General features: G+C 43.0%; 1 protein-coding gene across 5 annotated transcripts in view; it reads left to right on the top strand.

Moving 5' to 3' along the window:
* The window catches only part of FNDC3A (fibronectin type III domain containing 3A), a 300,433-nt gene that overhangs the window by 260,456 nt on the left and 27,413 nt on the right, over positions 1-12,564 (top strand). For all 5 annotated transcript variants that reach the window (XM_019524325.1, XM_019524327.1, XM_019524326.1 and 2 more), the window contains 6 exons: positions 1,378-1,431; positions 3,996-4,120; positions 5,442-5,616; positions 6,844-6,930; positions 8,797-8,935; positions 11,132-11,200. In XM_019524325.1, the coding sequence (XP_019379870.1) occupies positions 1,378-1,431; positions 3,996-4,120; positions 5,442-5,616; positions 6,844-6,930; positions 8,797-8,935; positions 11,132-11,200 (649 nt within the window). The remainder of the gene's footprint in view (positions 1-1,377; positions 1,432-3,995; positions 4,121-5,441; positions 5,617-6,843; positions 6,931-8,796; positions 8,936-11,131; positions 11,201-12,564) is intronic.

Genomic DNA, 12,564 nt, shown 5'->3' with positions numbered 1-12,564 from the left:
AGGTCCCCGTCCCCCCCCATTCAACATGGGGGGAAGCCACTTATCTTGGATTCAAGTATAAATGGGAAGGCAGGTGGCTGCTCTGGCTCTGGCCTGGGGTTGGAGCTGTAGCTGCTGCCCCACACAGCCTCTGCTTCGCCCGTCACCTCTTCCCCCAGTTTCTTCTTCCCACTCCCTCCCCTGCCACTCCATCATGTTTCTGGTTTCAACACAGGTACAAAGCACATGGTTGCCCCATCCCCCAACTGGCCATGCATTAGTGGTAGCAGCAGTTCTTGCTCCACCTTCAGCTCCAGCTCTGACCCAGGGCTGGAGCTGCTGCCACTGCAACCACTGCTGCATGGCCAGAGCAACCACATAATCCATGCCCAGGTCAGGAGCAGTGATGGAGAGTAAGTGGTGTGGAGGTAGGCAGGAGGGGGTGGGAGTGAAGGGCAAACAGGAAGAGGCAGGCACCAAGGGATGCTAGCACCTTGAGAAGAGGGGGCAAGTGGCAGGGGCAAGGTGCAGGGGAAGGTGCAGTCACTGTGGCTAGGGGGCAGGCACCAAGGTGTGCATGCCCCAAGGGAGAGCAGGCAGTGGGGGAGCCAAGCAGTAAGGGAGACAGGTGGCAAGGGGTGGTGGGGGTTAAGCCACTTGACTCCCTCCACTGCCTGCCCCCCTGCCACTGCTTGTCCCAGTGCAGCAGTGGGAGGGACAAATTAAAATGACTCTCCAATAATTTGATTCTAGACATGGAAAATTATAACAAATTTATAAATGTTCCATGTTTACAATCTAATTATTGAGGATAATTTTAAATTTGAAGTTGTCTTGTATTTGCGTAATCATTTAAGCAAAGTAGAACAGGTTCATGTATGAGTATGAGAATAGGACAGAACCCTAGTCTAGTTCATCGAGAAGCCAACCTTTTTGGCAGGTTTGCCACAAATTAGTCCTGCACTTTCCTGAGTACCACTGCAATCCCTTTCCCCTGGCCAATTTGCTCTGCTTTCTGCTCTATGGTCCCTACCCAGTCTGCTGCTCTCCTTTCTTCTTCCTGCCCTATCTGCCACTGTGCTGATTGTCCCCTCCCTGATCTGCCACGTGCCCCACACACTGTCTGCCCATAACATGTGTGACACCTGGCTGCAAATTGACCAACCCTGTTATATTTCCTCAGAAAATTTCACTGAATGTCCACTAGATGGAAATAGATGAGATGAACATATTAGTGTTGCACAGAACACCAAACAGTCACATGAGAGAACATCTCTGACTTTAGTTTGATAGGAGCAAGAGACCTGTGAAGGAAGGGCTCAAGCCAGTAGCCAGTGTCCTCTGGTGATCTTGTCTCCCTGTTTATGGCATTCTAATTTTCTTGTTTTCCTGTTCCAGGCATCTTGTGACAATGGTTCTAAAATCCACAGTTACCTTTTGGAATGGGATGAGGTAATCAGCAAATTTACTCTACTAATTATATTTTTTAACTTCAGTTTTCAAAAACCCTACATGTAATTGTGCACATAGGCAAATACAGGTTTTTGAAAAGGGGGGTGCAGTAGATGTGACTGGCGCTGCAGCAGTGACTTCAACCCCCCTAGTTCTCAGGATCTCACAGTAGTCTGGGAGGCCACCAGCTTGAGCGGCTGCATCAGGCATTGCATGATGTTCAGGTTGGAAGACATGCCGACAGCTTCCACTTCCCCATGGCCCCAACCCTTTGGGGCCTGCAAAGTCCAAGGGTGAGGTGCAGTTGGAGCCCCCCAACCAGTGGAGGACAGAGCAGGGAGCAGGCACAGAAAGGGGGGGACCCACCTGCCCCTGTCCATGGTTGACCTGAGGCAAGGATAGTCCCAGAGCAGCTCCTGGCACACGAGAGCTGGAGGGTGCAGAGCGTGGCAACTTAAGAGTACAACGTTTGGGCAGAGATAGAGATGGTAGTGGCAGCGTGTGTTCCCCCTTCCTGTGCCTGCTTCTGGGTCAAGAGAGGAACCATCTGCTACTGCTTCTGTCCCTGCAGCCACTCCCCATAGCACTTGGCTGACATGGGGTAGGAGCACTGGCAACATGTAGGGGGTGCACCTACACCCCCTGAATCATAGAATCATAGAAATAGGGTTGGATAGGACCTTGTAGATCTTCAAGTCTGACTCCCTGCCTGGGCAGGAGAAAAAACTGGGCTCAAATGATTCCAGCCAGGTAGGCATCAAGCCTCCTCTTAAAGACCAGGGTAGGAGCCAGCACCACTTCCCTTGGGGAAGTTGGTTCCAGATCCTAGCTGCCCTGACCGTGAAGTAATTCTTACGGATGTCTAATCTAAACCTACTGAGATTTCCTGGGGGCAGGGTTGTGGGGCAGCTGGAGCCCGGTGGCTCCTGCTGCTGCACACACTGCAGGGAAGCCAGTTCCCCCAACCCCTTGGCTCCAGTGCGCCATGGCCCTAGACAAGCCACTGGGCTCTGATTGCCCCACAACCTGGCCCGGTCGGGGCCCTGTTCATGGTGAACGGAGCCCCAGTCGGGCTGGGTCATGGGACAAGTGCAACCCAATGGTTCCTGCAGAGTCGCAGCGCTGGGCAGTAAAGGGGGGCACATGCCTCCCCCCCCAATCTTTGCACAGGGCAAGGGCAGACTGCAGCTGTGAGGCGAGGTGGGCTCTGCCTGCTCTGTGCCTCGCTGCAGCCTTTGAAAGCGGCACAGCACAGCACCATGTACCTCGCTGCCAGGCCCACCCATCAGCGGGACACTCATGGCGGTACAGTGTGGGGAGGCAGCCAGGGCCAGTGCAGGGCTGGGGGGCGGTGGACACTGGTGCCAGTGCTGGGCAGTGACCCCTGGCACAGTGGAAGGGGCAGCTGCATGGGTGCAGTGGACCCTGGCCCTAAGCCCAATCCTTGCCTGTTGCCAACCCCAGCCTCACTCCTCGCCCCCCACATGGCCTTTCCTCTCCCCCCACCCCTCCCCCTGCAGACTTTTGCATGGGGAGGGATGCGTACATGCTCAGCTGTCTCCCAATTTTTTTTCTCCCTCCACCCCCAGGGCCCGGTCAGTGATCAGCTGCTGAGGTGCCCCCTCCCCACCCCTGTTTGGTGATCGACTATTGGTACCAAGCCCCAATATTAGGAGGCATCAGTCGCCCATGGGTAGGAGTAGCCCTGAGGTTACCCCTATCCCCAAGTTGGCTGAGGACAGCAATGGGCAGCTCCCCCCTTCATACACCTGCTTACCTGTCCGTATCCCCTCCCTCCTACCTCTACCCCCCATGATCTGAGCTCAGTACCAGCTGCCCAGATTCTGGAGGCAACCCAAGTATCTGGGGTCACAGGGAAGTGGAACTGCTAGTGTGTCTTCAAAAAAGCTCACCATGTTACGTAGTAGAAGCAGGGAGGATGATGACCACACCACAGTGCCCCACCCTGGATCCACCCCTGGTTGTGCACACACATTCAGATGAAAATTATGACTTATCTTTGAGGCTGGTGTTGGTAATAAACACTTTTCAGAAGATGTGTAAAAGCAGAGATATATTTCCCAAAATTTATTTGCTGTATCTAAAATTGCCATATCATCAGATGGCTCTTAAAATTACATTGAGTCATTACTATGAGATTTTTTTCTTTCTTGTGATTAGATACTTCCCCTGAGAGATCTGTGAATGAAGGCTTGTCCCAAGTCTCCTCCTTTTTTGTGCAAGGCTGGCTCAGCTGCCCCCATGGAAACATCTTCCAAATCACTTATGTGTAGCTTAGCCAGGAAAGAGATGGGTGTGCTGCAGTGGTTGCGTGCACAGTCTCCCCCTCCAGCCCTGTGGAGCTGAGGAATGAAAGATGATAACATTTTCAGTTCAGCATTCATAACAATTTCAGTATAACAGCTACCTCTTTGAAGCATATTTGGCTTTTTTAGTATAATTGAATGAACATTCTTCAAGATCGTACACAGTGTTTTAATTGATATACATTCTTGATTAATTAACAAGCTAAACAGTGCAATTAATATCATTATTTCTTTTAGGGAAAAGGAAATGGAGAGTTTTCTCAGTGTTACTATGGCCAGCAGAAGCAGTATAGGATTACAAAATTATCACCTGCAATGGGGTACACCTTTAGACTAGCAGCCAAAAATGACATGGGCATGAGGTGAGTTGTATACATAAGCATGCATATGCAGCACACATTTATTTTGCAGCAACATATGATAGCGTGTTCTCGTTATCGAATAGCAGCCATATGCCCAAATGGAATTGCAAGGTGGTAGATATACCACTGAATGCTCTTAAACTGTTTGGCATTCATTACAGATAGGTAATTTATACTGCTATTTTAAGCAGTATAAATGGGAAGTATGTGCTATGATATTGATTGGGTAAACCAGTGGTTCTCAAACTTTTTTGTACCGTGACCCATTTGTAAACATCAAAGGTCAGTGCCCCTCACATCTGACCACTGTCCCTCACCCCCAGGTCCCAGCCCCCCAGTGTGAGGAATGGGGGTGGAGGGGAGCAAGTGGCCCCTTGCAGGCTGGAACTCTGCTGGTGTGTGCAAGGGAAAAGCCATGATTTCCCACGTTTTTCTCCTTTAAAGGGGAATCCATTTTTAAAGTTTGTTTGGGACCCTCTCATATATTCTTGCAATCCACTTTTGGGTCAAGAGCCACGGGTTGAGAAATGCTGGTATAGCACACACCCCTCACAAAATCCCACTTGTTGCTCCCCCCTCTGACTGCACAGACTTTCAAAGAATTGATGTGATTTTTTTGCAGCTCGAAGCCACTGGTAGTGTTTGAGTGTCAAGCGAACGTGAAAACTGCTAGTAGTTCTCAACCTTTTCTGTACCAGGACCCATTTGTAAACATCAATGGCCAGTCCCAACCCAGTGCCCCTCACTCCCAACCCACTACCCCCAGGCCACAGCTGCACAGTGTGCAGGTGGGGAGGGGAACCAAGCACCCCCTTGTAGGCTTGAACTCTGCCAGCCTACAAGGGAAAAGCCATGGCTTCCCACTTTTTTCTACTTTAAAGAAGAATCCATTTTTAAAGTTTGTTGATCCATTTTTTAAGTTTGTTCGGGACCCTTTCATATATTCTTCTGATCCACTTTTGGGTCATGACCCATGGGTTGAGAAACACTGGGGTAAAGTACATAAATGTGCAAGTGTTCTAGACACTTACTCTTGTGCAGCAGTTGCCGAACAGCAGCAAAACAATTGCATGGCCTGTTTTGTTAAAAAACATGTACTTTTATTAGATGCCAAGCTTTCCTAGGACATGAAAGCTGTATTCAGAATTTGTATTGTTTGTAAGTTACACACATGCTGAGATACTGTTTATGCATATAGATTAATCGGCTTGGTGCCTGCACACAATTTCCAGTTGAGAACCTGTTTGACAAATTGAAATTGAAATTCTGCTCTTATTACTACTTTAGCATATTGGTTTATATACTGTTTGTTTTAAAACAGTGGTTTTAGTGAAGAAGTCCTGTATCATACCTCAGGCACTGCCCCATCCATGCCGGCAAGCCCTACGCTCATTAAAGCTGGAGTTACTTGGTTGTGCTTACAGTGGACTAAACCCTCAGGAACACCATCAGATGAAGGAATATCATATATTTTGGAGATGGAGGATGAGACCTCAGTAAGTATGTAATTAATATTCTCATTAAGAGAAGAAAACATAAAAGGATGTTTGAATGAATTAATAGTATTTCACCATCATAATGATAGCCCTTTCAAGGTTGTTCTGTTGGGGAGAAGGAGGCATGTTGTTCAGCTGAGATTTGTGGTGTTTGTGTTATATCTGCTGTACATGTAGAGGGAAAAGTTAAGTTTTATAAAAATTGGGAAAACAGTTGAAAGCAGTCACTGTGAAAGTTATTGTGCAGTCTACATATTTCTTGGCAGCAACGTCCTTTAGTAATTGTTACATAAACTTTGGGTCCAGATGTCTCCAATAGCATATTTCTTTTATAATGAGATTGCGTTCTAATGTTAAACATTAGTACATTTTTTATCATATGAATATTAAAAAGTTGTCCCTGGCCCTGCAGGAAAACTACTTTTCTAAGTCACAAGTCTTGCTGTATTCAAACATGTGAGCTTTTAAGGAATTATAAACTTAATAGACAGATTTTATTGTGTATTAAAGGTATATACTCACTGTAATTTCTACGGACAGCCCATTAATATTTAAACAGTGTAATATTTGCCATGTGTTTTATCTTAAAGTAAATTATGGCACTCCTTTACTCTAATACAAGCCATGTTGTTTTCCCTGTTTGTTCTGGAACACAGCTTTCCTTAGCAGTCATATTAAGCTCTAATCCTGCAGAGACTTGTGTATTTTTAACTATGTAAAGTTTATATGTAAACTGTACTTGTGCATATTAAGTTAAGCATTAATCCTTGCAGGATCCAGGCCCAAATCAATGCAGTCTGGAACTTTCTCCCCTTGACAGTCATTTCAGGCTGTCTGCTTTCATTTTTAAATGAATCCTGCTAAACCACCCCAGACTTGGTTTAGTGTGACCTCTGTTGGCTCCATATTTATTTTTCCTTATTCTTTTATTGCATTACAGACTCTATTTTTCTATATTATAGCCACAGGATGATGAATTTATTATGATTTTATTATATTGTTTTGATCATAGTTTTTGGTTCCTTTTATAGAGCCTCCCAGCAGTAGAGGGTCACTATAAAAAGTGGTTTATGTTTACAGAATAAAAATTTATTTTCATAACTTCAAATCAAAACCTAATGAATTACTGTATGTTTCAGATTCTGTATGTTTATACTATATGTATTTTGCTGTATAACCTGCTTTATAAATGTATATTTCAAGTAGGAACATTTTATTCATCTTTAGGGATATGGTTTCAAGCCAAAATACGATGGTGATGATCTCACCTGCACAGTGAAGAATTTGAGGCGCAGTACAAAGTATAAATTTAGGGTAAGTATTTTCATGTACTTTGGCTATATTTTCTGCAGCGTTCTTTTTAAACTGTTATTTTTTTAAGCAGGTTTCTGTGATGAAAACAAACTAACAACATGCTTTATTTTCATTGTCTTTCATAAATATCAGATGTAACCTCATACTAGAAACAAGTTAAGGCCTCTGGTTGCATATGAATTTAAGTTGTAAACACTTATATCAGTTCTTGGAGATAAAGTTGTGAGGATTTGGTGCTATACTGTTGCTCTTGTGAACATTTGAGATAAATGTATAGTAACCATAAGTACTCCTAAGTTTATAATTAACAAATACAGTACACACTCAAAATGTTCATACCCTGTGTTTGTTTTACTGAGATACTTTTCAATATGAATGGTTCTTGTTCACCCCCTACACAAAAAGGGAAAAATAACAAACGCTGTGTTAATCAGGTCTTTAGTTTTTATTACAGAAGGAAAAATTGTATTAGTAGTGGTAGTATTCCTTAAGGCTTTTGAAAGAAGCTTTACAAATACTGGAAACCGTATTATAATACATAAATACTAATTGCATCTCCTTAGCTTCATTTTTAAAAGCACAAAGACAACCAAGTAATTGTTAATTCTGTAAATTATATCTGGAGATTTAATGTCTGTAAGATGCATGTTGGCTCACATTCATCTTCTCCGTTTATATTGACATTATTGCTATTAGTTGGATTCTAGTGAGGTTTTAAAGACAATAAAAGCCACATTAAATACAATCTTATTTTTCCATGTATTCTGTAGTCTTGGTAGTTTCTAAACCATTTTGTTTCTAGCTTAGTTAGGGCTTCCACAAGGGACAAAGGAATATTATAGGTACAACTGGCAGAAGTAAAAAGGAGGCAGATTTACTTCAGACCTGCCATGCTTTTGTTAAGGCAAGTTACTAGCCCAGCCACTTTATCAATTTCCAACTTTTTTATTTCTGTAGTTTAATGTAAAATGTAAAAAGACAAGAACTCAACCCGTGTTTTTGTTTCATTTTGCACTTACTAGAATATTACACTATTTCAGTATTTTACAAATTCAGAAGTTACTACAGCAGAAAATCCATTAGATTTCAAACTATAGTACTTCAAGCTTCATCAGTAAAATATGTAGAATTTTGCATAATATAGAAATATTTATCAGTGGACATGTCGCATTACATGTATTACATGGACACTTGTAACATAACTGTTGTTTATGAAGTTATATAATGCATATATACATTTTTTTCTAGTGTCAGTTGGCTCTCGAGGGTATTCTGTGAAATAAATGAGGAGAATGGCTTTATGATTCAGTGTGAAGTACCTTGTCTTCCTAAGATTGACAGAAATACTTCTAGCAAATTTTCAAATCTAAGGACTAGAACTTAGGCAATGAAATAAAAGAGAGCAAGAGTCTGAAAAGTATAGATCACCCAAAAACTCAGCTAAAAGTCATTGGGAGTTGTGACTCAAGTACCTTTTACGTTTAAATTAGTTTTACATGCCTAAATATAGATTTAGGAACCTAGTTTTAAGCACATAGATCTGAATGTTTTGGAGAGTTGAGTAGCTTTTTGAGCTTTGGTAAAAACTTATTATTTAATATTTTCATTTCTTTAAAGAACATAACATTTCCTTGATGATAATTCTCGGCCATTTTTTTCACTTAAGTGAAAAGGTTGAGTAATAAAACCTTTCACAAAGGTGGGACTAGTATGAAATGCAAAACTATATAATATCTTTCTTTTCTGCACTGCTTTACGACTTAAATGTATAAATGATTTAGACACCCAAAGCATTAGCAGTATATAGAATAACAAGAAGTAGCTGTACTGTATTTATAATACTTTCTATATAAAATGTATTTACAGGTCATTGCCTATAATTCTGAAGGCAAGAGCAATCCCAGTGAAGTAGTAGACTTTACCACTTGTCCAGACAAGCCTGGAATACCTTCAAAACCATCAGTTAAAGGAAAAATCCATGCACAAAGTTTTAAGATAATTTGGGGTAAAGTTTATTTGTCCAGTTTTATTCTGATACTTTCTTTTGACTGTCTGTACTTTGGTATATAGATGGCCAAGTTCTATCCTTAGAAGTACAGCAGTGAGGAGAGTTATTCTGGATTTACATTGGTGTAACTGAGAACAGATTATTGACCTTGAGATTTCAGCATGTCTAGGATGATACTGTAATGGTTCAAAACTGGTGTAAAATAGTTTAAAGAAATCTGGCCTTTTTAATTCACAGAGGGTCTTAGGAAGCTGTTGGGCTTGACTTTTACCCCAGCACTATCTGTGAATTGTAAGTTTGAGTTTTCTGCATTAGAATGGGCTGAAAAGGAAACTGTACCAGAACTGCCAAAGATGTATGTGATTTCCTGCTGAGAATACTGGAAATCGTGAGTTTTGCATTATTTTAGTATAAAACTGTAAACTTTCCTAATTTATTAAATTCAAGGCCCAGATCCACAATTCTGTGGATGACACAAGGCTGAGTTTAGTTCATAGTGAAGCCAAGTGAAAGAAAGATCGTTTTAGGCCTTGAATGAAACCATCACACCATTCTAGTGTAGTCCCATATAACTGAGGTCTGTGTAGTTTAGTGGAGGTCTTCCAAATGAAGCCATAAAATCAGTCTTATGAAAACAGAGAGTGCTCATTTGTGACTGTTGCAAAAAGTGCTACATAGACTTGAAAAGTGTAGGGCTTTGCTCTGGTATCCTGGCTAAAGTCTCCCCTTCCCCTAATATTGTATGGTGGTTATGTTCACTGTTTTCTGTCTTACTGATAGCTATATGCAAGTAGCAGTTTAATGTATTCCTGTATTTGAGCATAAGAATCTGTGGAACCCTTCAGGGCAAAGTGCATTATATTGCATTAAATACTAAAGACCCTATCAGGGTATTAAAATTATCTGCCTTTATTGCATTGTCAGTTTAAATTTGCAAAACACTCAGTAAATGTAGTAGTATGATAAGGCAGCAAAACAGGACAGAAGATGGGTGGTACAGTATTCAGCAAGAAAAAGAACTGCTTAAGCCAGTCCCAGTCAAAAACCACTCAAGTACTGGCTCAATTTTTAAGTTAAACACATGCCAAGTAAACTAAAGGTAGATGTAAGAATATATTTAAATGCCTTGCTGGATAAGGGCCCAAGAACTTGGCCTGCTAATCACTGCTTTAGAATTGTAAAAGGTCGTAAAAGTATTTCATTTATTGTAGCAAATTATGGAATCAAGACGTGTTTTTAAATGTTTATAAAATTAACCTTTTTAAAATCTTTGTTAATTTGATGGTAAAAAAGATACCAGGGTCTCTTAATGCAAGTGTTTATTATTGGGATCATTACTTTTTTCCCTTTGGAAAAAATGTTAGTTTCACCTTTCATACAAGCAGTTTTACAGTGTGACAGTATGACCTTCTATATTTCAAGCATCTGATCTCCTTTGTACCATTTGAAGATGGGTAGTTGTTTTTCACAAAATTTTAATTTCTCACTCCCATAATTAAGGATTCAGTAATAATTTGAGAGAGCACCATTTTTCCACATACTATACCTTCACACTCAACTTCAATCTCTAGTGTTAGCATTATATTTTTTAAGAGATTAAATAAAAGCTCCTTCAGTCTGTAATGCAAGTTATTGTATCATAGTTTCTTCTATGAAATTATCATTTTCCATTAAAGTATTGTGCTGTTCTTTCAGAGGTGGACTAATCATGCCACACAGCTAAATTTTTGAGGATCCTTACTGTTGCCAGAGCCCTGCATTAGACTCTCAAAACTAGTGGATAAGGAGGCATGTAGTCTCATTCGACAAGCTTTAGTTAAAGTGCCCCTGCCGCAATTCTGAAATGTGGGGATGCTGAATACACATGATGCAGAGGCTGCTAGAGCATGCTAATTTGCATACTTCAGCAGACTCATGGCAGACACAATTAATCAAGTCTGCTCCAACACTTGATTAATTGAGTCTGCTCCAACACATGCTACTTAGCACACGTCAGAGCAGATCTCCATCACATGTATAGGTGCCCCCGGTTTCCAATTCAAGCCACTGGGGGTCAGGTATTAAATACCCTTTGTGTCTTTGCAAATCTCCCTCAAAATATTTCCACAAAGTTTTCAGTCTATATCATTTAAGTAGAATGCTGTCCAAAGTAGCATGGAATTTTTCCTGACCTTTTTTGTTTATTTTTGGTAGATCCACCAAAAGACAGTGGAGGGGCAGCAATAACTAAATATGTTGTGGAAATGTCTGAAGGCTTAAATGGTAAGAAATAATGTAGTAGCCTTATAATTGTTCATAGAATTTTGGCATCCAGTTGTATCGCTGATATTTTAAATGCTTTAAGTATTAAGTTCATTGAGACCAGGATCATTTTTATGTGTGTAAGTACAGCAGGCATAACAGATGCTCAGTCTTGACTTGCACCATTGACAACTGCTATAATATAAATCATGACCTTTTCATACCAACATTTGTTCTTTTTCTGACCATGGAAAGAAGTTGCCATTAGTGAGTTTTATATTGTATCCCACTGGTACAGAAGTGGTTAGCTGTGTTAGTTTAAAGTCAGGTAGTATCTTACTTCAGAAACTAAGAGCCTTGTTGCACATTAATTTTAGGCAGCTCTTGGAGTTCCTAGCCCCTAAATCGTCTGCATGTTAACACCTTTAAGTGTCTTAAAGCACTCATTATGCAGCTCAAAGTTATGCCACTCCAGGGCAGGGTTATCTCTGATCTGCACAATTCAGTTCCTTTTCCAGTAACATGTGGCCACTCCACAGATGTGCTGCTCAAATTGAAATCATCTGGTATCCCAGGAGGCAGACGTCCCCCCACCCCCCTCCACCCTCCTGTTCTGTGGGCTCTCACACTCCCAGCTGCTTAGTGGGGCACCCCGGAGACTGGAGCCATAGCTTTTCTATATCCCCCAGCCTTCAGAAACAGCGGCCCAGGGCACCTTTCCCTACCAGCACTAAGCCTGTCTGGGCGGATGGCCGCAGCTGAACCCCATGCCCCCTTCCCTGCCCAGTCCTTGAGGAGGCATTCCCATAGCACCCCCCAGACTATGGCCAGCCCCATAGTGCCCCCCAGACCTGTCTGGGCTCCGGCAAGCCCTGAGCTCCAGCCCCACAGTTGCAGCAGCACCCAACTCTATGCACCAGTTCCACACGTGGTGGGGGGGGCAGTATTCAGAAGCAAAAGGGCAGGAGAGGCCAGGATCACGGGGCAGGGTCACAGGGCAGCCCCTGCCCTGTGAGGGGAGTGTGCGTGAGGGGACTGTCTGGATGCTAGGACCCAGGAGCCAGCCAGGGCTGAGATGAGGGAGGAGGGGGAAGAGGGCATGTACAGTATAGTTTGCCTGGACAGTGTGGTCTATGGCTGCCCCTGCAGCGCTCCACATGGGGCTGAGCCCTGCCCGGGGCAGCCCACACCTGCTGGCCCAGCCCCAGCCACAGTGAACAGCTTACTGGCAGGATTTCAGCAGCTCCTCCTGCTCCTGCTGCTCTGCTCCAGGCCAGGAGGAATTTTCAGCCAAGCAGGTCCTGCCCCAGCGCATGGGGCTTTGGCTCCAAGTCCTGGCTGCCTTCCACCCACTCCACCTGCTCAGCGCAGGCAGCCAAGTGGGT

The sequence above is a fragment of the Gavialis gangeticus genome, unplaced genomic scaffold (assembly GCF_001723915.1).
Source record: "Gavialis gangeticus isolate Ggan-Ray unplaced genomic scaffold, GavGan_comp1, whole genome shotgun sequence".
Lineage (NCBI taxonomy): Eukaryota > Metazoa > Chordata > Crocodylia > Gavialidae > Gavialis > Gavialis gangeticus.
Note: the sequence above shows the minus strand (reverse complement) of the source record. Positions and strands in the feature narration are given on the sequence as shown.